This window comes from Nicotiana sylvestris, chromosome 2, assembly GCF_000393655.2.
Source record: "Nicotiana sylvestris chromosome 2, ASM39365v2, whole genome shotgun sequence".
NCBI classification, from domain to species: Eukaryota; Viridiplantae; Streptophyta; class Magnoliopsida; order Solanales; family Solanaceae; genus Nicotiana; species Nicotiana sylvestris.
In genome coordinates this window covers 17,044,607-17,071,239 of record NC_091058.1, presented here as the reverse complement: position 1 = coordinate 17,071,239, position 26,633 = coordinate 17,044,607, and the positions used below count along the sequence as shown (strand labels likewise).

General features: G+C 33.6%; 2 protein-coding genes across 4 annotated transcripts; both read left to right on the top strand.

Moving 5' to 3' along the window:
* The first annotated feature begins 6,632 nt into the window (after window positions 1–6,632).
* On the top strand, window positions 6,633–13,679 carry LOC104238167 (PH, RCC1 and FYVE domains-containing protein 1). Of its 3 annotated transcripts, none has more exons than XM_009792462.2 (9): window positions 6,633–7,059; window positions 7,775–7,861; window positions 8,176–8,265; window positions 8,376–8,450; window positions 8,542–8,736; window positions 9,768–11,843; window positions 12,179–12,325; window positions 12,500–12,909; window positions 13,388–13,679. In XM_009792462.2, exons 1-9 carry the CDS (start codon window positions 7,009–7,011, stop codon window positions 13,506–13,508), a joined length of 3,252 nt encoding a protein of 1,083 aa, XP_009790764.1. In that variant the 5' UTR covers window positions 6,633–7,008; the 3' UTR covers window positions 13,509–13,679. The 3 variants fall into 3 exon arrangements, with proteins under 3 accessions (XP_009790764.1, XP_009790767.1, XP_009790765.1); XM_009792463.2 differs by having other exon boundaries at window positions 6,713–7,059; window positions 8,176–8,272; XM_009792465.2 differs by lacking the exon at window positions 13,388–13,679 and having other exon boundaries at window positions 12,179–12,336; window positions 12,500–12,757.
* Window positions 13,680–19,890: 6,211 nt separating this feature from the next.
* Window positions 19,891–24,602, top strand: LOC104238166 (NAC domain-containing protein 54-like). The gene is made up of 6 exons (XM_009792461.2): window positions 19,891–20,181; window positions 21,119–21,396; window positions 21,983–22,330; window positions 22,686–23,111; window positions 23,235–23,310; window positions 23,776–24,602. Exons 1-6 carry the CDS (start codon window positions 20,025–20,027, stop codon window positions 24,468–24,470), a joined length of 1,980 nt encoding a protein of 659 aa, XP_009790763.1. The 5' UTR covers window positions 19,891–20,024; the 3' UTR covers window positions 24,471–24,602.
* The last annotated feature ends 2,031 nt before the right edge of the window (window positions 24,603–26,633 follow it).

Genomic DNA, 26,633 nt, shown 5'->3' with positions numbered 1-26,633 from the left:
GTTTCAGTTTGGTTTGTTTCATACAGCTTGTCGCAGTGTTTCCGAAGACATTACTTTGATTGAAGAACGTACGAATAAATATGTAGGCCTACTTATGTCATGGCCATTGTCAGAAACTTCCATGCCAAACTATACTTTGGTTTTATGACACTATTTTCTACCATGTATCTTTCTTAATTCTTCACCACCCACATCCGTTTAATTTAGGGCCCGCTTGGCCATAAACAAAATTTTATTTTTTTCGATTTTTTTTCTTTTCTTCGAATCAGTATTTTGACTATGAAACAATGCCTCTGCTCTGGGAATAGAAAGGAACTGAGCGGCCCGACGAATAAAGAAAACCTAAACAAAAATGGAAGCCTAAACCTTCACATCCGAAACTGAAAAATCATCAGTTGGAGAATCGTTTTTACTGGATAGGCATGGTGAAGGCAAAATGGAAATAGAAAATTACTAAATGACTTAGTCTTGCCTTCTTCTTCCTTTATGGAGAGAGGGGAAGAGCCTATACTTGGAGCACGAATTCATACGTAAGATGCCAGGTTGGATCACTAATTCGTAGATGGACAACCTCTAGAAAGAATCTCCTTCGAAAGGAGAATAAATATTATTGTATCTAGGCTCAATTCTCTCGAATAGGTAGCTCATCTTCACTTTAAGTTGAATTTCGAAAGTTTTCGGAAATTCGAAAAACTTTAAAAAGCTGTTTTTCAAAAAATTTCATTTCAAATCCCTCACAAAAATTCAGAAATAAATCCAAATTGTATTCATGTCCAATCACAACTCTAATTTTTAAATACTATTTTTACTTGAAAAAAATTAAATTTTTTCCGTAATTTCACAATTCTATGTCCAAATGGCCACTTAATTGGTTAAAAGTAGCTGATACGAGTATCAAGTGTTTGAAAAATAATTTTAAGTAATGAAACTAGTTTTATCAATAAGGAATTGCTCATTTCGATAGAAATGATGAAAGTGATAATATAAAAGTAACGTAATTAGCTACATTAACTAGTTGGCAAAAATTTACTTGGGTAGAAAACATCATCTATTGTTGGCAAAATCACCTCAACCAACTATTCTCTATCAAGTACAAGAACGCCCCCCCCCCCCCCCAAATTTACTTGGATTTTCCCATTCTTTCTTTCTTTTTTTTGTATAAATTAAAGTAGATTAATTGTCCAAGAGGGAACAATAACTTATTTGCTTCCATTTCATAGAACAAGAAAGTCTACTTAAACTAAACAAAAAGATCCAATACTCTTCCAACTTTTCTCTATTCCTTCAAACAAACACATAATTTCATCCAACAGGTAGGCCATACTCTTATCATCTCTAGAAAGGTGACCAAATTACTCATCTTTCTTTCTAGTTTCTATTCCTGTGTAATTGAGAACCCACTTGATGTTGTTTGTTGTCTACTTTTAATAAATTATGTGTCATCAATTTCTTACTTTTGGACCCAAAATGTACTATGGTCATTGTTTTTTAATTGATCAAAAAAATATTGGACCAATGTGTTTGTCACTTTCTAATCCCCAGCCTCCCAATCCCACTGGAAAGATAGTTTTGTCTTTACTTTTCAAGTCCTAATCACATAATTAAAAGGCTAGGGGATTGTGGTTTACCATATTAGTAACATTATGACATTCCTTAAAAAGGAAGATCATGTGATTAATATCTTAATAGGCCCCTTTAGAGACTCATTCTTCAAAATTAACAGTGTGTTGTGTCCTCAAGTGGACCCTCATAGATTAATTCAATTATGTCCTGTAAGAAATAAAATAATTACTTAATTAATGAGTACTATCAATCTAATTTTTCCACGGGTCCACAAGAAATTAACACTCGGCGAATCTTGAGATAAAATGCATTTGCTCCCTAATGTTTAAGAAATTTGCCAATGATCACCTAATTCTTAGTAAATTGTAAGTCATTTCAATTTTTTGTTTTCAAAAAGAATTTCAACTTTATAATATAAATATCGGTGGAATCATAACCTCCTTGTATGCATACATAAATAACCGAGATAAAGCATATAATTTCTTCTTCTTTTTTTCCCTGTATAAAAGAAACTATATATGATACTTGGTCTGCACATGCATGCACAACAGCAAGGCTGCACAAATTCCACTAAGAAAATCCAAATAATTATAGTCTACTCAACCTAAGTTCCAACATGGATGATATCATGATACACCTAAGACCTATATTTAGTTATTTGCTTGACCTCCTACTCTATACTTAGGTATGGCAAAAGCTTTACTATATATTATATAGCCCGCAAAGTCATTAATTTTTAATGCGAGTTCCAAAGGTTTCATCTACTTCTGCGCCATTGTTTACATAAAGATTAAGAAGTCCGATTTATTTAGAGGTTCCGTGGATAAAGTATAAGAATATCATCATTGAGTTAGTATTATAAATGGCCGTAAATGTTGAAAACAAGTACCAAGCACACATGGTGTTTAGAATATATATTATCTATATATCTTCTAAGAAAAATATTTAATAGTGTCGTCATTATAAGAGTATCTACATAAATCACAATATACTTCTTCTTAAGGGTCCAGCTTAAGTAATTAATACTTCACTAACTGTAACAGTAAAGTCATATTTGAAAGAAAAATAAATAATTTGATTTCTTTTCCAATTAATTTGAAAGAAAAATAAATACTTAGAAAATGATTAACCAAATGGATAACTAATGTGTTTAAATTTTACATTTGTAAAGCCTCAAATGGTGGGTTTCTCAAGTTTTGGATACTAAAAATTCTCACATAAGTGATTATATTCCAGAAGCCATGGATATCCATATTATCCGTCGGATAACCCGTTTTTTATACATCTCAAATACGGATCGAATACTTTATCCGTTTTTTGAGTTACCATTTTCGACCCGCGCACGCCCGTATGCCACCCATATTATAAGGTATCGATGTAAATCATTATTTATTTCTTCTTCTTAAGGGTTCAACTCAAGTAACTAACACTTCACTAACTATAACGGTAAAGTCATATTTGAAAGAAAAATAAATGATTTTGAATTTTTTTCTATTAATTTGAAACAAAATTAATTTTAGTTTGATGTTCAAAACCAAAAAATTAACAACTGTATTGAGTATGTTTGTCCGAGGTGCAACGCACTTTTATCTAAAATCACCCAAGAAAATGATGTAATATCAATATTTTGTCACTCACAGTTAATTATTCTCTCCAATTTTATTTTATTTTGGCACAGTTAGGTAATAGGTATAGCTAATAATGAGATATTAGCATATTCATTAATGTTATTTTTAGATAACTCTACTACACTAGAGGGGATTGGGCGTCTAATATTAATGCCGCTGTTCAAACATGCTGGCTTTGGTAAGAAAAATAACAACATATTACTAATTAAGGGAACTAGGGCAAAATTCGTAATGGAATAAAGATTGAATCAACTTCGGAGTATCACTATAAAGTGGGAATTAAAGTGATCAAATTAAATATGAAAAGAAAACTATAGAGAAACATAGAATCAAGTTGAATAAAGGGTCCTACACAGAGTGGCAATTGAAATCTGTTACTATTTCATTCTTTTATTTTAATGAAACGGATTTTGTAAGCATTTGATACATAAAATATGGTAGAAAAGATTTGGTTGTTAGTTTTACTCGTCCAGCTGACAAGTATCCGACAATCCAGCAACCAATTCTTGTCCCATTCCATGATTCTTTAAGTAACTATTAGCTAATATGATTGTGATTTGTTGACAGCCAAACGTATTTTTTTTTTTTTGATGAATTTTCATAATTTATATTTTGTTACGATATGTTTACTTAAGCATTCATTACATTGGTTTATGAAGCAAATAGTGTTGGTCCTTTTTTTTTCCTTTCTAAAGGGTATAAATGGAAAATGGAAGATTTACCTTTTGATTGCACATCTTCATCTTACCTTTTTATTGTTTATAAATTTAAAGGTTTGGCCTCCTCATTTTTCATATATGAAAAATCTGAAACTTCTCCTCTCTTTTTCTATATTGTTGCATTATTTTTCAAATAAATATAAGTGTCAAGTGTGATTTGCTCCATTTGTTGAGTTTGCTGAAGTTCTGTGATTTGTAATGCCGTTATCACAGAATAGTTATTACGTTCTAATAGGGGCATACATAGGTCGGTTTGATTCGGATTTTATAATTACCAAACCAAACCAATTGTGTCGGGTTATTAAATCTAAAGACCAAACCAAACCAATAAAACTCGGGTTTTTCACTCTCGGTTTTTCTCGGATTTTCGGGTTATTCGATTTTTTTTCCGGTAAAATCTTCGTAGAACAAAAGATATAAATTGTGCTCAAAATATTTCTTTAGTCCTAGTAAGATAGAACTATATAAAGTATTTTCTAAGAAAATAGTACAAAATATAAGATATGTCATGACATTATCCTAAAATATTCAACAATAAAGACAATAAAATTATGTAATATAAATATTGCTAATTAAAAAGCCATAATAAAAATAAACATAATCTAAAAGTACTAAGTCATGCTAAAATAAGTAGACTAATAAGGGAGTATTAATTACATGACTAAACGCTAAAGAAAAAATAAAAATAGGTTATGCATTTTTATATAAATTATTTCAAAATAAAAAATAGATATTTAACACCTTCCCGTTCGTAGTATGAATTGAATGTATTTTGTTAGCATTAGTATTGATTTGATTTTGGTTTGGGCTTTTGTTAGTACTATTTAATTTACTTGTGTTAATGGCTCTAAAACTTATTGGAACATTCAAAAGTTCTAAGTCCAACCTTGAAATAATACCTCAAAAGATAAAATTATGAAATCTTTTAAGAAATATTTATAAATTACATCACAATAAGTATATTTATATATTAAATATATCTAAAATTTCTATATATGTAATGTCGGGTTGGTTTGGTTTCGGTTTGACTTTCTTTAGTTAAAACTAAACCAAACCAATTATGGTTGAGGTTTTTTTTCCAATACCAAACCAAATCAAACCAAACCATAGTCAGTTTTTTTTTTCTCGGTTTGATTCGAATTATCGGGTTGGTGCGGTTTGTCGGTTTCCTTTGTACACCCCTAGATTCTATCTTGGGAGAAATTAATCTATGACCTTGAACAACAATGTGGGAATTAAATTCCTTGAAGACACATAAAAAACTTGTGAGCTTGAAGTTTTCTGTTTTCATTTATTAAGCTAACGTTTCTTTAATTCTCTGATTTTTTGGTTTCGAACACAGCTTACTAATAAATAGAACATTTATAGTAATGAAATTCATATAGTCAGTCTCAAGTCCCATCTAATTCAAGAAATGTAATTGTTGTTGTTGTTGGAGTTATTAGGGATTTGTATTCTTCTGCCAATACATATATTAAGTGACTGAGCCAATCAATATTGTAGATAGGAAAAGTCACCTAACTAGAGATATTTAAATCCTCTCACTATTCCGCTGTCTTATTGTTTTGGCTAAAATTCTATTTTCCTTCATACTTCGGGTTTTGTTCTTCTACAGAAGTACACATTCTCTCCACTATTTTCTTTATTTTTTCTCTCTTTATGAAAAAAGAATACTGAAAACACTACACGTATGAAAAACTTATGAAATCGGAATCTTTCTTTCCTCTTTTTGTTAATTTACTAGCTATTTCACCAAAAAAGGAAAAACTTTACTTGCTAGGTTTTTATCAAAAAATTCTCTTTATTTTTCCCTTCCTTATATCTGCATGTAAGTTGATTAAACTAACAATAAGAAAGAGCAGGTGAAGAATTCCTCTCACTTTTCTTCCCTCAAAGAAAGGGAGCAAAGAGAAAACTTGAAAGCAATAAAACAAAGAATATTAAAAGCTTTTATTGATTGCGTATGTGAAGATATATTAATGCAGACCCCAAAAAAAAAAAAAATTCAAGGAAACACTGAAAGGCCATCCTTAACGCTTTTCCAGAAAAAAAAGGAAAGCCAGATCAATTGAACCTTAGTTATAAATGGCTAAAAAAAGAAAAGAAGTTAGAAATATGTCCAATCATGGACAGATCAATTGCTTCAAGTATTGTAAAAAGTCTAGTTTCTTCAAAATTCATTAAAGGGGGTACTTGCTTTCGTTTTATTGAAGAAAAAACAAAATTAGTAATACAATAATTCATACGAAACAAAAGAGTTTGATCCTTCTTTTATGTCTTACAAAATAAAAATAAAAGAAAACTAAATAGAGAAAGATTTTTGGAGTAATTAATATGTATTCGTTGTCTTTATTAATAAATGAATTATTTGCCATTTTTATTAATATCAACTGATGGTATCTCCTTATAAAATGTACTCCATTAAAAGTGCATTTGTTGGAAAAAAAATTAAAAGTACATTTTGCTAAAGAAAAGAAATACTTACTCGTGTTAATTGTTAAGTAGAGTATATTGTAACTTCTTAAAAAAATAAAAAAGGCTAAAAAACATGTATTTATGGAATTTAATTTCCGTACCGTACGCACGTGCAATTAGATCAGTTCAGAAACCATATTTCTTTTTTCCTTTTTCCTCTGTGTATTTGCACGAAACCCCAAGAGAAAGAAGAGTCATAATGGAAGAATATAATCATTAATTAAAAATTTTAAAAAAAAAGAGAGTTGGTTGATGACTTTTGATTCTTCATTGTAGAATCACATCAATGAATTGAAAGAAAAAGTCATTTTCATATCCCCCAAACACACTCTTTCTTCTTTTAACAACTTCTACTAGTCTTGTTCATTGCAGATCAATTTAGCATGCTTTTACAAGTACTTCTACGCTTTAAAATTCTTTAAATTAGTTGCATTTTCTGGGTGTTCTTAGAATTCTTTTTCCTAAAAACATTTCTGTTCTTTAAGGTTTTCTACTGAGGAAGTACTAAATTCTACTTCCTCTGCTTCTACTGTCAGTCAGTTGTCTCCTATTTTTCTTCTTTTGCTGTCATTCTTATGTTTTTTTGCTTCAACCCTTTCACTTACATGTGATTCTTGGGTATAATGGGTGAAGAACACGTGTCCATTGTTCCTTCTGATCGAGCTCTTGAACAGGTTTTTTCTTCTTCTCGGTTTTGAATTTTTCTTTTCTTGCTTTCCTTTGTGCAATTTTAGTTTTTCTGTCAACTAATTCTTCTTTTTTCATGGGCTAGGTTCTTGAGATTTGCTGTATTCCCTTTCTTTTATATTTTTTGGGCTTAGCAAATAATCAGCTAGGCACTTCAGTTTTTGTAGTAGTGTTAACTAACAAGGGAAAAAGGACAATCTTTAAAAAGCACAATTGTGTGATCAAAGTATTCTGAGTTGTTATTTTGTTCCATGAGGAAGCAGTAATTTACTATTTTATTTGTTCCTCCTATAAATCCTTTTTAGTCTTCACTTTCTTTGTCGTTGTTGTTGTTGTTGTTGTAGTTTCTTTAGAATAATATATATCCTCTATTTTTGTCATTCAATAACACAATTTAATCTTCTTGTACCTTAAGTTAGCTAACCAATTTTATCTTCCTTGATGATTATCTCATGAGTCTTCTATCTGCCGTGTCAATCAAATTGATGATTTAATAATTTTCTGTTAGAAAATCTCTTGCAAACTGTATAGTGAGAAATTATGTTGTCTTTCTGGGGTTATTCATACAACAACAACGACAACTCGGTGGGGCCTAGGAGGATACCCTAGGCGTCATACGATTTGTTAATTAGTAGATATCCTGTTCCACTCACATCTTTTTCTCTTTTCCTAATGTTACTTTCCCTCTCAAATCATGTCCAGGCAATAGTTGCATTGAAGAAGGGTGCACATCTTTTAAAGTATGGCAGAAGAGGGAAGCCCAAATTCTACCCTCTAAGATTATCCGCGGTAAAGTTTTAATGCAACTTCATGTGTACCAAGTTCCTCTCGCTTATAGTCTGCATTTCATGGGAAGGTCGAAAAGTAAAACAGTTGGTGCTTGATCTTAAACAAAGGTCTAATATGATCTTCCAAAGACAGCTGTGTTTCTATGAAAGTCTAATTTGAGACCGCGGACGACATTATATGTTTGCTTATCCTTCTTAACTCTTATTTTTATCTAAAGCAAGTGAGACTTGTATCACCATACCTCAGGCCGAATCATTGTCATTTCATGTTTCAATTACTGTAGGTGAAGTATATGGTTTTTTCTTTGCTTCCAGGATGAAAAGTTTTTGATTTGGTACTCTGGTGAGAAGGAAAACCAACTGAGGTTAAGTTCAATCACGAATATCATCCGCGGCCAAAGTACTGTAAGCAGTGAGGCTACCATACATATTGATATACATGACGTTTCTCAAGATATTTACTTAATCTGTGAAATTTCCTTTTATTGACAAGAATGTTTCATTTTCTAATTAAGGTAATTCTTCAGCCTGAGATGGAAAGTCAGTGCATATCACTTATATATGGAAATGGCGAGCGTACTCTTGATCTGGTAAATTAAACATTACGTCTGGTTTAATAGAGCGATGTTGTACAATCATGCATGATTTCTGGTTTTGCTAAAAACCATATTTCATTTTCAGATTTGCAAGGATAAAATGCAGGCTGAGACTTGGTTTGTAGGCTTGAGAGCTGTAATATCCAGGACTCACCACCATAGAGTGGCGGACCCTCTGAAAAGCAGAAAAGGCGCACACAGTTGCATCAGTAGTCCAGCGGGCTATATGCGGAGGAAACAGAATCTTGGACTTTCAGCAAAGACAATCAGATCCTCTCAGGTTCTTGACATCCGTCTTTGTGTTTTTAAGTTTTCAATGCTTAACCATGTGTTTTTGTAACCGTTATTTTCCCCTGTGTGCATCTTCTTCCAACTTCAGAATGTCCTATGATTTTGATCTTGTCTGGAAAGTAGCTTTGATATTGTTCTTTAGTAGCTTTATCACTTGATTTATGTGACGAGTTTGACTTTCTTAGTTCATGACAACTATGAATTTACTCCCAAAGCTTCTGTTTCCAGTATGACAAGAGGGGTTGCTCTGATGGTAAGCAACCTCCACTTCCAACCAAGAGGTTGTGAGTTCGAGTCACCCCAAGAGCAAGGTGGGGAGTTCTCGGAGGGAAGGATGCCGAGGGTCTATTTGGAAACAGTCTCTCTACCCCAAGGTAGGGGTAAGGTCTGCGTACACACTACCCTCCCCAGACCCCACTAGTGGGATTATAATGGGTTGTTGTTTTCTTGTGTTTCCAGTATACATTCTAAGACTTGTTCCTTGAGTGGAGTGGTGACTTTGGCTCTGAATCTGACAGATATGTTTGATAACCTGTGAATGATAAACAGAAAAGTTACAAATCACTGGCGATGATAAATGGATGAAATAATAAAAGAGGAAAAAGGACACTGTATAGACAGTGGTCAATCTTTATTCTTTAGATGTTTGAGAGTTATTACATGTAACTGATTAAGCTAAAACTTTCATATTCCTTATAAGATCTTTAATCATTAGTACTTCTCCATAATGTGGTTCTATGTCATATTCGATGTTGTGTTCAGAGTTGTTTTCAGTTAGGCACCTGTACTTTGACATCAGTTACTTTTCTTTGGCGAGTTCAGCAATCTGAAAAAGAAACTTGCATTTCCATCTTTTAATTCTCAAGAATTATCTTTCTTCCTTATATTATTCTGTTCTTTTATGGCTATGTATTGTAAGAAATATAATAAATACATTCCTTCCTATATGATAGAAGACAAAAAAGAAGATATCCTTAATTTTCCATCACTCTAAAATTGATGTATGCTTATTTGATCAAGGTTCGCAGCTTAGCGGGGAGTCCCACTCATTCATTTTCAGAAAGGTGTTTTACTGATGGCTTATCATGTTCTTCCGACAGCTTTTTCTCGGAATCAAGTCTATCGAGTGTGCATAATGTAATTGAGAATGTTACACGTTCATCATATTTTGAATCAGATAACTTAACCCAAAAGAGAGCATCTTGTGCTGGGACAGAAAACCAAACTGATATACTAGCTCCATTTATGCTGTCCACTCACGAGTCAAGACCATTTGGGAGGAATGTACTGAGGGATGTTTTTATCTGGGGAGAAGGAGCGGAAGGAGGGTGCTTCACGGATGGGGAAGTGAAATTGGATGCTTTGTCACCCAAACTTCTGGAGTCTACTGTGATGCTTGATGTACAGGCATTATCCATTGGTAGGAGCCATGCTTCCTTAGTCACCAAACAGGGTGAAGTTTTTTGCTGGGGTGAAGGAAAGAATGGAAGGCTTGGACATAAACTCGACATGAACACCGCAAGGCCGAAACTGGTTGACTCCCTTAATGGGGTTCGCGTTAAATCTGTCACTTGTGGGGAATACCAAACATGTGCCCTGACCTTTTCTGGTGAACTGTACACATGGGGTGACAACTCTTTTGGTGCTGAGTTAGTAGGTGAAAAAAAGAAGAGAAGCCATTGGCTACCTAACAGAGTATGTGGTTCCTTGGATGGGGTGAAAATATCTTATGTTGCTTGTGGGGAATGGCATACAGCAATTGTATCAACATCTGGACAATTGTTCACTTATGGAGAAGGAACTTTTGGGGTTCTTGGTCATGGAAATCTCCGAAGTGTCGCTCAGCCCAAAGAAGTTGAGTCGCTTAGAGGTTTGTGGGCCAAAAGTGTTGCATGTGGGCCATGGCATACAGCTGCAGTAGTGGAAATCATTGTTGATCGTCTTAAATTCAATAATCCAGGTGGGAAGCTGTTTACATGGGGCGATGGGGATAAAGGAAGGCTTGGTCATCCTGGCGAGGAGAGAAAGCTCTTACCGACCTGTGTGGCGAAACTTGTTGATCATGATTTTATTCAAGTTTCCTGTGCGAGCACCCTAACTATTGCACTATCTAGCACGGGAAAAGTTTATACCATGGGAAGTGCAGTGCACGGGCAACTGGGCAATCCAGAAGCCAAAGACAAATCATTAGTGCTTGTGCAAGGAAAACTTAGAGAGGAATTTGTTACAGAGATATCCTCGGGATCATATCATGTTGCTGTGCTAACATCAAGGGGAAGTGTTTACACATGGGGTAAAGGTGCAAATGGACAGTTAGGACTAGGTGATACAAAAGATAGAAGTTGGCCAACGTTAGTTGAGGCACTGGGAGAAAGGCAGGTGGAACATATTGCTTGTGGATCAAGTTCTACAGCAGCAATATGTTTGCACAAATCCGCGTCTAGTACTGATCAATCAGCTTGTAAAGGATGTAGCATGTCTTTTGGAATTACAAGGAAGAAACAAAATTGTTACAATTGTGGGCTTCTCTTTTGCCGCACATGCTGCAGCAAGAAAACTACAAACGCCTCTCTGGCCCCTGACAAGACTAAAGCTTTTCGGGTTTGTGATCCATGTTTTTACCAACTTCAGAGGATTGCTCAGTCAAATAGGCCATCCAAACTTGAAAATCGTAGTCCACGACCATTACTTATTACCCAAAAGGCATTTATTCACGAGAAGGTAGAGCGGCAAGAGGCAAATACTACATCAAGTCGAATGATGTCAACGAAAAAGTGTTTCAGTGAGAACAATCAATGCCTTGACAGGAGGGCTACCAACAGTTTAGGGGAAAGTACTGGTTTTGCATCGTTGCTGGATGTTTTCCCAAGATGGGGACATGTTCCTTGTCCTGAAATCTTTAGAAGAGACTATGGAGGACAGATGAGAACCCAAAATCATTATGCAAGAAATTCGGTGACTTCAGCTTCTCCAAATTATTTACAGCAGATTCACAAAGAACCAAAATTAGTTCCCTCTACTGGTGTAACTATGGCGGAGAACTTGTCAGAATCAGACAAGATCCTGCTTGAAGAAGTTTCCAAGCTAAGAAATCAGGTAATGTCCTAATATCCTATCCTCTTACATGGTTCAATTGCTTATACTTGGCTGAGAAACTGAGATTATTAAATGTTGATGCACATCTCTCTCTGTTTATAATTGTGTGAATAAACAATCTTTTTGGCTTGTTCTGGTATGTGGAGTTCAAGAACGTAGATTAGTTGACAAAATCTAATCAATTCAGAGATCCATACCTACTAAAGAATGATGCACTGTGGAAGTTAAATAGGCCAATAAACAGCTAACTTTCTCTCAAATAATGTTTGATTGGTGACAAGTTCTAGTTATGGTGACTCAAGATTAACTCTGACTGCTTTGCATATATACTGTAGGTTGAAAATCTTAAAAGGTTATGTGAAACAAGAAAGGAGAAAATTCAAGAACGTCAACAAAAAGTTGAAGAGGCCTGGTCATTGGCTAAAGAGGAAGCTTCCAAGAGTAAAGCAGCAAAGGAAGTTATAAAAGCTTTGACATCCCGGGTAACTTTTCTGTGAGTTAATTCTTTTGGCTGTCTCCTTCACATGAACATTTTAATCCATCAATATATTACCTCGTAGCAAAAACATAAGAAAACGAAACTACTTTGTGAATTTGATAGTAATCTGATGCGACAGTTCTTTTTTTGTCACTTAAACTTGTTTTGCAAATTGCAGCTGCAGACAATGTCAGAAAGCTTTTTTCCTGGAAGAGAAACTAATGATCAAGCTGCTGCAAATGTACTGCAGACTACATCAACGTATTCAGATAGCCAAAATCATATAACTGGACATCGAATTGTTGTGCCTACATGTGTGCCTCTTGCAAAAGCACAACCAGAAGACAATAACGTTGATAGCATATGTAGTTCTCCGATTGTGTTCTCTAGTACTTTAAGATCCTTCTATAACAAAGAGAACAATGTGGACTCCAGATCAGCAGAAGAATCATATAAAGGAGCCGATCATGGCCAAGTTGAGCTCAGAACATCTAAAGGTGAATGGGTGGAACAGTATCAGCTTGGTGTCTTCATTACATTGACAGTGCTGCCAAGTGGAAAGAAGGGACTCAAGCGAGTCAGGTTCAGGTATATCATACAGAAATCTCCCTCATGATTTAAATGTTACAAATGAAAGTTACACTTCTTATAATGCAGTGAGACAGTAGCAGTTATGATCTCTTTTTCCTTCTCATTGTCCGTAATATGGTAACTGAAATTCAAGTCCCAACTCCGAACATTTGTTTCTTTGATTTAATTGGGTGTTGGAAGTTAAGGGAACTTGCGTCTTGTGATTAAAAGGATGTAACTCATCGTAGATATCATTTTACTACAAAATACCAAGTTTATTCAGAGGGAAAACAAGCTACAATCTTATCAATCACCAACTTATGCAAGGGCACATATAGTATTCGGGCAGTGAGTGAAGCTGGTTCATGAGCAGAGATCTATTGACTTAAAATTCTTGATCCACCTTTGCTTATGTTATAATTATGCCAATGATCAGCTTGCTTTGTTAATATGTTAAACTGCTTACCAAATGCCTTTTTTCTGTTGAATTTTGTAGTAGGAAAAAGTTTACAGAGAAGGAAGCAAAGAAGTGGTGGCAAGAAAACCAGCTTTCTGTATACAAAAAGTATGATATTGAAGGATATGAAAATCTGAACCAAGACTTGCTAAAGAAGTAGGAGTTCCCTTTTCCTCCCAATGTAAATTGCACATTATTACAACAATGGTTCATGTTATTGAAGGTATTTAATCACTCAATGTGCTTAACATATGAGGAGAGAAGAATGCAATTTTGTATTGCCAATTGAATATGGATGGACAATCATAGATAATTTTTACATTCATTTTTATATGAGACTAGCTATTAGAGAAGTAACCTGGTGTACAAAGCATCCCCCATTTAAGCAGGGTCCTGGAAAGGGTTGCACCCATATGGGTGTGATGTAGACAACCTACCTTAACGCAAGCATTAGTGGCTGCTTTCATGGCTCGAACCCGTGACCTACATGTCACACAGAGACAACTTTATTATTGCTTCAAGGCTCCTTCAAAAACTTGAACAACTCCTTTTTAGTGATTTTTTTTCCAAACATTTTGTAAATAATTTTAATTAAAATTCGTGACACATAAAATACTTTTAAGTAACTTCTAATTATGTAATTTTTATTCCCAAAATTAAGGAATTCTAAGCTGTTGAATGGCATCCACTAATGATTTCTGATTATGGATTTGCTAAGTGACTGCTAATATCCTGGTACCAACCATGACACTCAGCTATAATTTTCAGTTGCTAATCTTTCTTTAAAAAAAATTAAGCAGACAATATAAATTAGTGATTTCTTTTTAATTCATGGGCTTGATTTTATTGGTCAAATGTCAGTGCTCCCACCCCACAATTATTCAAAGTAAAAAATCTGGATCTTAGAGCTTAAATATTTCTAATTAAGAAGATTTTTGTTTTTTAAAAAAAAAAGAAGAAAACAGATTTGGAAGCTTTTCAACTCTGACACAAAATGCAGTTCCAGGGTAGGATCCTGTCAGTTTAGTTTCTCTTATTCAACGGTGAGACTTTTCATGCAAAAAACTAATCCTCTAAACGGATTTAACTGATCAAAATTTTATTTTTCTCTTTTTCATGTTCCAATGCAAATCTTAGTCAAATTTAGATATTTTTCTTTTGAAATGAACCTTATCCAATTTTTTTGCCAAAATTTTGGGGACTTTCACTTTATCAGGCAGATTATATAAATGTCAAAGCTCCAAAGCAGTCAATAAAATTGTGTAGCCTATGATTGAAAGATCTTAGGATGAGTTGGATAAAGTAATATATATATCGAAGCTTTAGTGCATGGGATCATTAATTTGATAACCAAGCTTCGTAATCCTTAACATGTCTTTGTTATGGAATTAATTATTAATTAGACAAATATGACCTATAAAAGGAGCCCAAAATACTTTGATTATTAGAAGGAAACAAGTGTTTGCTTTTCTGCCTTTAGGTTATAATAATAATAATCCCAATAATTTATTAAACTATTAGTTTATTTTACCTTTTCCTTCTTTTGGGCTGTCGATTCATGTGACGTCCGTTTTGTGCATTAGAAGACATCCTTTCGGCAAGTGTTTTGTTCTTTGATTAGTAGAGAAAACTTAATGACAGTAATTTTGGAAAATGATCGTTTTTAAAATGTGTTTGTGTATATATATTTCTTATATACAGAAAATATAAAAAAATTATATATTTTTTTCGTCTACCGAATATCAATAATTTCGGCCGTAGTCAAAAGTGATCTTTGCCCAATTTTTATATTATTTAATATTGAAGATTTTATGATTACGTCATTAGTGCATGTTCAAACTACTTTCCTTCTTTATGTCCTTTTTATATATATGGGGTTTCCAATATGACAAATTTAGCTTAATTTGTTTCGTCCCATCCAATGATTGTTGAGTTAAACAATTTAGGCAGACGATATAAAAGATGAGTGTGAACAATGAGGCACAAAATTAAATAAAAACTGTTTTTTTTTCCTTTTTGACATAATGGAATGAGGTTTGAATGCATGAGGGGGAACGAATTTGAGTTTTAAAAGATAATGCTTTATTGCATTCAGACTAATCTACTAGTATAGATTAATAATAGGCTCCATTTTGTTACTCGATCGTTTGTCGTATGTAACTATGTATAACAAAATGTACCTAATTATTACATTTTAGTTATTTTCTTAAAGTATAGTTTGTTTATTTGGAAGAGTTGAACATACCTTTCTAGTTTCGACCAATATGGTAATTTGAAATTACAGAAACTTACTAAACAATAATACAAATACAGTAAAATAAACTTATCTTGACTCGTAATACAGTAGAATAAACTTATCTTAACTCGGAAAATTAGGGACACATATTTACGGCTTCTATCTTCCGTCTGTATTATCGGTCTTCTAAGGTGTTTCTTATATATTTCTTAAGAATAATACCTGACAAATGTAGTTTCAATCGTATTTGTCTAAGTTACCTATTTATCTCTCTCTGAAAGTTAGCTGTTTTTATAACTTAAGAGAAAATTATTTAGCTTGAAAATTATTTGATGTATTATATGGTGAATTTAATCCCTATATGTTGAGAGATCCAAGAGTGATTCTCCCTCGTTAATGTTAAATAGTGTAAGAAGGAAAGAAGAACAGTAGAGTGGGTAGAATTGAATATAATAATAATAATAATAATGATATTATTATAAAAAAAATAAAGAAGAAAGAATATAAAACCTCCAAAAAGGGGACAAGCACCAAAAGATAGATTGATGAAAAGGAAAAGGAAAAGCACACAGAGATAAGGAATTGAGGGAATTTTGGTGACAACGACAATAGACTGCAACAAGTGATCCTTGCCCTACCTGGACCCTACATTGCCACGTTGGAACTTTTCATTCACGTGGCAAAAGTAGGCCCCATCACGACATCCCTACCTTTATTTTCTTAAATTAAATACATTCTTCTTCCTAAGGTATCTTCATGGATCAACTACTCAATCCATATATTTCTATGATTCCACTCGCAATCTTAATAATAATTTCATATATATTGCTACAATCAACATTTCGTTGATCTTCGCTTTTAGTCTGGAAAAATCTAAATCCCATAACCTTACGGAAAAGATCATTTCCATTTTTTTTAGTGATTGAAATTGCACTAATTCAATTCGATTCAAGGCGATGCCCGTACGCATGCAACAAAGTTTTCTTATATCTAATATGAATTGTAATGTATAACTTGTTGAATGTGCACACATTTCACTTAGACTAATTAATTCTGATTTTCAGAGAAAATTAGCCTCACGTAACAAGATTAAGTAATGTAAGCACTCTTTCTATTGCCAAAAGTTAATAAACTAGGCGCTATAATGACAACAACAACAATTACGTACATATACCTTAGTCCCAAATATGTTGGGTTGGCTAAAACCAAGTATTATTGTGACATCAAATTAGAAAGAAGGTAGAAAAAAGGGCAATCCAGTGTACTTTTCTGGGTTGGACCACTAGGGTCTATTATACGCAATCTTACCCTGCATTTCTACAAGAGATTGTTTTCACGGCTTGAATCCGTAACTTCCTAGTCACATGACAACAACTTTCGAGAATTTTCATTTGGAACCTTGAAATTTATTAAGAATAGAGTATGTTTTAGCCAAATAGATAGAGTATTAAGGTGCACAAATGAGGAGAGTTTGTAGAAGCGATGAATATGGGTGAGGAGGGAGTGGGAATAGATAGGCATGTGAAAGGAACATTCTTAGCAGATTGGCAGTTAAGAAAGCCGCCAATACATACATATAGACAGTTTCTCTTTGAAGAATTGTCTTTGCAATTACAAAAATACCCCATAGCTACTACCCTTGTGTTGGTAATTGACCATTCAGCTACCACCACGTGTGTTAGGCAAAGTCCGATACCAATAATGGACAAATTTGAAGCATCGAATTTTGCTAAGATTATGAAGAAATTTTATTTTGCTAAGATTTTTACTACAAAAATGCAACCATGCGTACATAATGTGCTACGTACGCGTGGTTGAATTTGAAGTTGATGTTTGACCATAATAATACTCTCGCTATATTATATTAACGCATTGTTACACGGTGTCAATTCCCCTTTATTTTATGTGCTTTAATTTGATTGATCAGGAAATGTAAAAAAATAAGAGAGACTTTGATTTTGAATCTTGTGATTTAAACTAAAGATGTATATAATATACCAAAATATCTTTTGAATCTTGTGGTTTATTTAAACATGCCATGTGAGATTTTGAAATTAAGGATTTTTTTTTTGGGAGGGGGGGGGAGGGATCCGCTAATTGTGCAATAACCCGTAAACTATACAGGAGATATAAAACGCACTAGGCAAGCCCGGTGTCACACGCTCTGACTGAGGAAGCTATCAGTCCTGAGGAGAATCGATCACAGGTCTTCCATGTGCGAAATCACTCGTCCAACCAACTCGGCCTAAAATTAAGGAGTTACTAATTACAAAAAGTGATATTTTCTTATAAATAGTCTAAAAAGGTGACATATAAATTGAAATGGAGGGAATAATATTTTATAATTACTTGAAAATATTGAAGTTTTGTATATGTACTCAGCAAAAAAAAAACAATTTCAACATTTCATCATTTTAAACGCTGAAATTCAAGATTAGTAAATAATGCTTTATTCATCATTATTTGTAGGGGTGTATATAGGTCGGGTTGGTTCGAATTTTACAATTACCAAATCAAACCAATTGTGTCGGGTTATTAAATCTAAAGACCAAACCAAACCAATAAAACTCGGGTTTTTCAATCTCGGGTTTTCTCGGGTTTTCGAGTTTTTTCCCGATAAAATCTTCGTAGAACAAAACATATAACTTGTGCTCAAAATATTTCTTTAATCCCAGTAAGATACAATTATATAAAGTATTTTCGAAGAAAACAATACAAAATATGAGATATGTCATGGCATTATCCTAAAATATTGAACAATAAAGACAATAAATTATGTAATATAAATATTGCTAATTAAAAACCATAATAGAAATAAACATAATCTAAAAGTACTAAGTCATGCTAAAATAAGTAGACTAATAAGGGAGTATTAGTTACATGACAAAACGCTAAAGAAAAAATAAAAATAGGTTATGTATTTTTATCTAAATTATTGCAAAACAAAAATAGATATTCAATACATTCTCGTTCGTAGTATTGAATTGAATGTCTTTTGTTAACATTATTATTGATTTGCTTTTGGTTTGAGCTTTTGTTAGCATTATTTAATTTACTAATATTAATGGCTATAAAACTTATTGGAACATTCAAAAGTTCGAAGTCCAACCTTGAAATAATACCTTAAAAGATAAAATTATGAAATTTTTTAAGAAATATTTATAAATTACATCACAATAAGTATATTTATATATTAAATATATCTAAATTTTCTATATATGTAATGTCGGGTTGGTTTGATTTCGAGTTGATTTTCTTTAGTTAAAACCAAACCAAACCAATTATGGTCGGGTTTTTTTTTCCAACACCAAACCAAATCAAACTAAACCATAGTCGAATTGTTTTTCTCGGTTTGACTCGGATTATTGGGTTGGTGCGATTTGTCGGTTTCCTTTGTACACCCCTAATTATTTGAAAATACCGAATTTCAGCTGTTGAAGGATTGCAATTTTTTTGAGGAGTACATATTTCAAGTGAATTATCACTCGTAGAATTTTAATTTAAATTAAAAGAAATTCATGCCCCAAACACAATATCAATTTTTAATACTCCTTTTCAACTTCAATATCTCAACTCTCAAGTATTATATTTTTCATCATGCGCCAAATATTGTCCAAACGCCTACAATCGCTTAATATTATAGCTATATATACTTAGTACGCATTGGACAAAATTTTAGTTAAATTTGAGAAAAAAATATAAACATTTTAAAGTTGAAATTGAGAAGGGATATCTGTTAAAGTAAATTGTGTTTGGAACTTTGGATATAAACTTTCTTTTTTTAAAAATTGTGAAAGTTGAAGATTAGAATTTGTGAGTATTGAGAACGGTATTTCACTTGAAATATACCTTTAAAATCAGTATTCAAATATTACTGGTGAAGTTCAATTACAAAATTAGTATATATTAATACTGAAATAGTAGTAGTAATATTTATGTCCAAATGGATTAGACCTTCAACTCGAACTAGATATAAGCAGGTAATATATATATATATGCATGAGTACATTTCATCCAAACATACACACATATTCTTAAGTTATTTCATTATATATTCATCTAAAGCTTTTATGTGACTCTGAGAAGGAGATTGTTCTTGAGCTTGAGAAGAAAGATTAATAAAGCTTTCATTTGATTAAAAAAACAAATTTAAAGGTAAAAGTAGCTAAAGGTGGGGGGTGGCAGCCACCCTATTTGCTTTTTGGACTTCTTCTCTTTTTGTCCTCTCTTATCAAATACAACCCCCCCCCCCCCCCCCACCAAAATTCCAATCCCTCCAACTTCCTCTTATATCCTTCTTCTCTAACTGTTGAGTTCCTCGACTTCTTTTGTCTCTCTCTCTCTCTCTCCCTCTTCTTCTTTGGAACTTCTTCTCAATATCTTGAGCTCTATATTGTTAAAGGGAAAAGAAAAGGTGAGGAGAAGTTCCAAAGGAGATAGATGGCACCTGTTTCATTGCCACCTGGTTTTAGGTTTCATCCCACTGATGAAGAACTTGTGGCTTATTATTTGAAAAGAAAGATTAATGGCAAGAAAATTGAACTTGAGATCATTCCTGAAGTTGATCTTTACAAATGTGAGCCATGGGATCTTCCAGGTATAACTCTTCTATCTCTTTTATTTTTCCTTTTCTTGTTCTACTCTTTAAAGGAATCCCCACCCCAAAAAAAAAAAGACTTGAGGACATATTGTATAGTTCACATAACGTGTAAATCAAGTCCTATATGAAAGGAAAAGAAACCATGCGAAACATGCACTTTCTAGCCTAATTTTAAAGATAACTACCATTGATGCTGATCGAGGTTTAGCCAAAAAGATTATATTTTATCTCAAAGTGATTGTCAAGAAAGGTATAACGAAGATATTATACCACTCACTATTTCCTTAACCAAGAGTATATTATTTTTATGCAGTCATGCCATTACTTTAATTTCTTTTATAAATAATGTAAATCCAAATAGAAAATGATGATCACATGTCGCTAAACAAAGACCGAAGAAATATAAGTTGGAATTTAAGGGATTTTTTTCCCTTCCAAACTTGAGTATGTGAAAATGAAAATTAAAAACATCGGTAAGATAACTCTGATTTACCAGTTTAAATGCATAGTGTTTCATACGCGTGCTGACAAATAAATTCTGATTATGAACACTTTAAAACACACTTTCACTATCAAAAAACGTATGCTTTAGTACAAAAATATCTTAAATATTATCTCATGTTCCTAGCTTTAAAGGAAGTTGGTCCCTACATCTTTTGATCTTCTATTGAAGCTTAAAGACTGTACTTGTTACTTCGAATGATGATGACTTGAAGTCAAAAGTCAGTGTGGAAAAAGAAAATGACATGATTGCAATGTCTTGTATACCCTTTTTCCCTTTTAATCCACTTTCTTTTATGTTTCAAGAATCTCTTTCCCGTCCTTTAAAATCTTCGTGTTCAGTCAGATTCTTCACATACTTAATATATCTTCAATATAATTCACATGAAGATCTCACTTTGCCTTCTTTTTTTTTGGTCCCTTAAATGTATAGGAAAGTCCCTATTGCCTAGCAAAGATCTTGAATGGTATTTCTTCAGTCCTCGAGACCGTAAATATCCAAATGGATCGAGGACTAACCGGGCAACGAAAGCTGGATATTGGAAGGCCACAGGAAAGGACAGGAAAGTAAATTCACAGATGAGGTCTGTTGGGATGAAGAAAACATTGGTTTATTACAGAGGGAGAGCCCCACATGGAGCTCGAACTGATTGGGTTATGCATGAGTATCGATTAGACGAACGCGAATGTGAAGTTGCCAATGGATTGCAGGTATGTTCATAGATAGGATAAATACTTTTCAAAAATTAAAATAATGTATTTTCTGGTGCTTGATCGGATAGCCCAGTGTACTAAGCTCCTGCTATGCGCGCGATCAGCGAAGAGCCATATCACAAATGGGTTTATTGTAGATAGTCTTACCGTGCATTTTCTGGTGCTTGATCATAGGAAGGAGATGATTTTCCTCATTTTTGGGCAGAAGTCGTTTTCCTTCAAAATTATCTCAACTTTTAACTTGGTATCACTGCCTTAACCTACACTTGGATATTATATCAATCTTTAATGTATTCAATAATTCATTAGATCACTACCGATTTTCTAAATTATTATAGATCTTATATAATTAATTCAATGAAAAAAATTGAAAATATCTTTCATTACCCAACCAAACACCAAAAAAACATTTTCCAGGATAACGTTTTCCAAAAGTAAGTACTCATTGTCCGAAAACAATTTTCTGAAAAATGACTTCCATCACATGTGTGAAGCTCAATAGATAATGCAAAGCTTACATAGTCGGAGTTTCTAATTTAAGTTAAATTGGACAATCTAAGTTAAGTTTGCTTTCTATTTACAGGATGCTTATGCACTTTGCCGTGTGATAAAGAGGAGTTTAAATGGTCCAAAAACTGGTGACGTCCATTATGCAAGTGATAGATCCTCTAGCATTGAAATTTATTCTGAGGGAAGATGTGAAAAATATCATGATATGGAAATTAGATCTCATGATTATGCAATGCCATCATCATCATCATCATCATCCATGGCAGTCCATGGCTCTCCAATGAATGTTGCTACTCCTACTCCTACTCCTAGTGATGATAAGTGGAATATGCAATATTTATCAAATGAAGCTTTTAGTTTCAACAACAGTACTGCTCACCCCATTCCAAATTATGGGACTTTGCCATATCCCCCATCTAAGGTAATGTCAACATGCAGATTAATTCTATTAGTCAATTTATCGTTTCAGCTTGATGTTATTAATTACAATGAGTATCACCAAATATTAGGACAAGATAATAATATATAAGAAAAGAAGTCTGCTTTTTGAATTTCTTTGGGGAGCTGGTTTCTCATCCTTTTTTTTTTTTCAACCTCTACTTATCTATCAATCAGTGTAACTAACTCGTTGTAACAAGATAATGCCTTGTATATTTTTCATGTTACAAATTCCAGTACTTGGTGATCTAATAGTATAAAAATATTTTAATTGAGTAGTAGTATATATACAGTAGAAGTTAAACTCTTTTATTAATTTTTTTGTTATACTTGTTCAGGTTAATATAGCATTAGAGTGTGCAAGGTTGCAGCATAGGTTCGCATTACCTCCATTGGAGATTCAAGACTTCCCTCAAGTTGGCTACGTTGATAACAAGATGCCTCAATCAAGTTTTCTTCAATCTACAAATCAAACGGATATTGTAGAAGAAATCCTTTCAGTTGCCCAATTAGCTTCACAAAATCTAATCAATCAAGACTCATCATGGGGTGGAAATTCATGTGCTCCTGTTGATGACTTCTCTTTCCTTCCTCCTAATAATAACCGAATCCATGACTTGGGTTCATTCCATTTCATTGAACAACTTAAGGAAGATCAGAATGTTAGGTCCCCCGATATCGGAGATTTTGGTGAGGACTTCAAATCTGATAGAATGGTGGAAAATTTGAGATGGATAGGAATGTCAGACGGGGATCTTGAGAAGGTAAATTTATAAATCTAAGGAAGGAGAACTATTTTCCCATTTTTGGAACTTAATTATTCAAGCACGTAAAATCCCTGGAATCCAATATGCTTATGGATTTACTTTTCCTTTGCACTTGGTCAGACATTTCTTGAGGATTACAAGACTGTTCCAATAGAAAATGTTTCCGCTGTCCAGAGAAAAGAGAATCAGTTTCAAGGTATTATAAAATTCTCCTAGTATATATCTTCCTTTTTGGGTAATCTGTTCCATTTTATATAACGCTCTAAAAAATATATATTTTTATATCTAGAAAGTACAAACTCTTCACATTTTTTTTATTTTACGCTTAAAGACACGCTCTTAAAACCATAAGGAGTTGTTTGGTGTGATGTATAAGGCAATTATTTATGTTGTAAGAATTTGTATTTGTATACCCAATTTTAGTGCAATTACCCAAACACACAAAAAAGAATAATCCATGTACTATTAATCCCCGTATTATAAATTCTTGTACTACTAATGCCTGAATTGTAATCTGTGTTCAACTTATCTTTGAATGAAACAGCCCCTAAATGTCATGGCATATTTAGAAGTCTTGTCTTTCTCTTAAAAATTTCATACTATCTTCTCTTTTCTTCTTAATTTACTTTTAGGTCTCTTTTTTGATCCATTTAAATGACAGGTGAAGACAGTGGTCACTACAACAGCTTGAATGGATTCAATGAAACGGATACAAACAATTTCTCAATAGGGTTTGGCAATGACAACTTGTTTGATGATGGAGACATGACTGATGGTTTATCAAATTCCTCAAGCTTTGAAATGTATGAGAAGATTGAAGTCAATCATGGTTTTTTTATAGCAACAAGGCAAGCAGCCAAGACATTCTATCATCAAGTGACACCTTCTACGACTCTTAGGATTCATCGTAACCTAGTCACAGTCCATGACTTTCCTCTATATATAGGAAAAATATCAGATTCAACATCAATAATACCGAAAGAAAGAACTTTTCTTGATAATTTTATTAAGAAAGTCACAAGACCATGGACAACAACAATGAGAACTTTGGCGGGTATGATTGCACTTTTACATACTTTTTTTTGGATATGTTTTGGGGGATGCTTGGACGAAAAAGGTTCAAAATTTGAAGCTAAGAGGGGTGTCAGTGTCAATGGAGAATGCTTAATGGAGAGGGAGGAGAAAAAGAAAGCTCAGGAATTTAAATGGTATTGTTATAAGCAAAACAAATTCTCAATTCCTGGCAAAGAAGAAGAGAAATATTGCAATGTGGCTGTGGAAAAGAAATGGCCTTATCTCACCCTTGTTGTAGCTCTTTCTACCATTTGGTTGCACCATATTGTCCCTTCTTTTTGATTTTTTTTTTTTAATTTTAAATTTGAACATTTTCTTGTATTGCTAACCGTAATTGTTTTTAGGGAAAGCCTAACTTAGAGGCCTCTGCCTTTTAATACCAAAAGTGTAGCTGTAGTTTGTTTTTTTTCCATATATATCAAGTATACTTTAACAGAAAGTTTTTCTTTTAGCTTGAGCCCTGATTTGGTGTTTTTGTTAATTTTGAGCTGGCCAAGTGTTCATCTACTTCCTCCACTCAGAGGCAGATCCAGATTACCCTAGATCCGCCCCTGCCTCCGCCCTAGGATCCAACTCTTTTGGGCGCAAGCCCAGTCCCTTTTTCTTGCTCTTTACGAGCCATTAGTAAGACAAATTGTTTATAAAATGAAAGAGGGAGCTCCTGCTAATCAATGAGGGATACACCCTTTTGAATACCCCACTAGTTCCTCCAACAAAGAGATTGTGAAAAAAGAAGCTTGAATTAGATAAAGAGGAGCATTATCAAGTGGCCAATGCAGCAAATTAGCAATGTATTCATCAGCAACAATTATTTTCGACTAAACCTTTATATGTAAACCTAATAATTTGAACAAATGCGTAGTAAATAAGTGTTATTTGTACATCATGCCCCTTTATAATTTTGAATTTAAGAAAATGACCTTTTTATATTTCTTATGTGTAAAAGACAGATCTCTTACGTGTAAAAGTAAATCTCTCATGTGTAAAAAAAGAGGTAGGGTTATAAAACTAAAAACAAGTTTGTAAAGAACCAAAAAATCGATTAACGTCATAAGTTCATATTAATTAATTTAATGATGCTTCACACCCGATAACTTAAATCGCCTCTAGACTGATCACTGTAAAACGAATGAGATCAGAGTTGAGAAAGAGTTTAATTATGAGAAATCAAAGTGCTATTGATTAGAAGCTATGTGTTTTATTTCCTTTAGTGGGGACGCAAGTCCGAATTAATTAGAGGCCACTGGACTTTCAAATAATTAAACTTGACAAGATTGTGATTGAGACTAGCTTAGTGAAGCTCAACCTCTGCTCCAGTGGCTGAATCTGGAAGCTTTTGAAGAGTCCCTGTGAGAGAGAGAGGAAGAAGACGAAAGCAGAAGAAGAATGCTTTGATGAAGAATGAAGCTCAATTGTATTGAATCCGTACAATAACATATATACACGCAGAAAGAGTGATAGTTGTGCACCTTGACCACTAACTGCTTCCAACAGTATCCCAACTAACTCTTCCTTTAACTAACATACAAAAATAAATACATAAGAACAAATACAATCTCAATATCCCCACCCCCCCTCAAGTTGGAGTTGGGGAAAGCACAACCAACTTGCTCGAAATAGTAGAGTGTTTTATGTTTGTGAGTGCCTTGGTAAGAAAGTCTGTAAGCTGGTCGTTGGTGGCAATGTAATGCAAGGAAACCAGACCTTCATGTAGTTGCTTTCGAACAAAATGGAAATCTACTTCGGTATGTTTGGTGCATTCATAAAACACTGGGTTCCTTGCTATGTGTAAAGCTGACTCACTATCACAAAATACACTAATATGAACAGGAGAGGGGACTGTCAGTTTATCAAGTAATCTTTTCAACTAAACTAACTCCCCAACCAATTTTCTCAAATATCTGTATTCAGCTTCTGTTGAAGACAATGAAACTGTCTCTTGCTTCTTGGATTTCCAGCTAATAGGACTATTTCCCACTAATACAATATAACTGTCACACCTCCTTTTTCCGCACCCGAAGGCGCAGGGGGAGTTTTTTCCAATTAAAGGACAATCGAGACGGGATTGGTTTATTTATTTCAGAGTCGCCACTTGGGAGATTTAGGGTGTCCCAAGTCACCAATTTTAATCCCGAATTGAGGAAAAGAATGACTCCATATTACAGTCTGCGTACCAGAAATCCGGATAAGGAATTCTGTTAACCCGGGAGAAGGTGTTAGGCATTCCCGAGTTCCGTGGTTCTAGCACGGTCGCTCAACTGTTATATTCGGCTTGATTATCTGATTTTATACAAGTATGAACTTATGTGCAAATTTTAACTTTTAACCGCTTTATTATTATTGTTTTTACAAGAATGTGAACATCGCTTAAAACACGTCTTTGGACTGCGTCACATGAAATGCACCCACAATCCGGAACGCATTTTATTTGATGTTTTGAGATTT

What these genes read in the sequence shown, in the direction of transcription:
- LOC104238166 (XM_009792461.2), top strand. Translation starts at nt 20,025, where the DNA reads ATGGCACCTGTTTCATTGCCACCTGGTTTTAGGTTTCATCCCACTGAT. An exon ending in AAGTTGCCAATGGATTGCAG is followed by an intron (nt 21,397 to 21,982) that starts GTATGTTCATAG and finishes TTCTATTTACAG; the next exon opens with GATGCTTATGCACTTTGCCG. An exon ending in TGCCATATCCCCCATCTAAG is followed by an intron (nt 22,331 to 22,685) that starts GTAATGTCAACA and finishes ATACTTGTTCAG; the next exon opens with GTTAATATAGCATTAGAGTG.
- LOC104238167 (XM_009792462.2), top strand. Translation starts at nt 7,009, where the DNA reads ATGGGTGAAGAACACGTGTCCATTGTTCCTTCTGATCGAGCTCTTGAA. An exon ending in ACCCTCTAAGATTATCCGCG is followed by an intron (nt 7,862 to 8,175) that starts GTAAAGTTTTAA and finishes CTTTGCTTCCAG; the next exon opens with GATGAAAAGTTTTTGATTTG. An exon ending in AGACAATCAGATCCTCTCAG is followed by an intron (nt 8,737 to 9,767) that starts GTTCTTGACATC and finishes TATTTGATCAAG; the next exon opens with GTTCGCAGCTTAGCGGGGAG.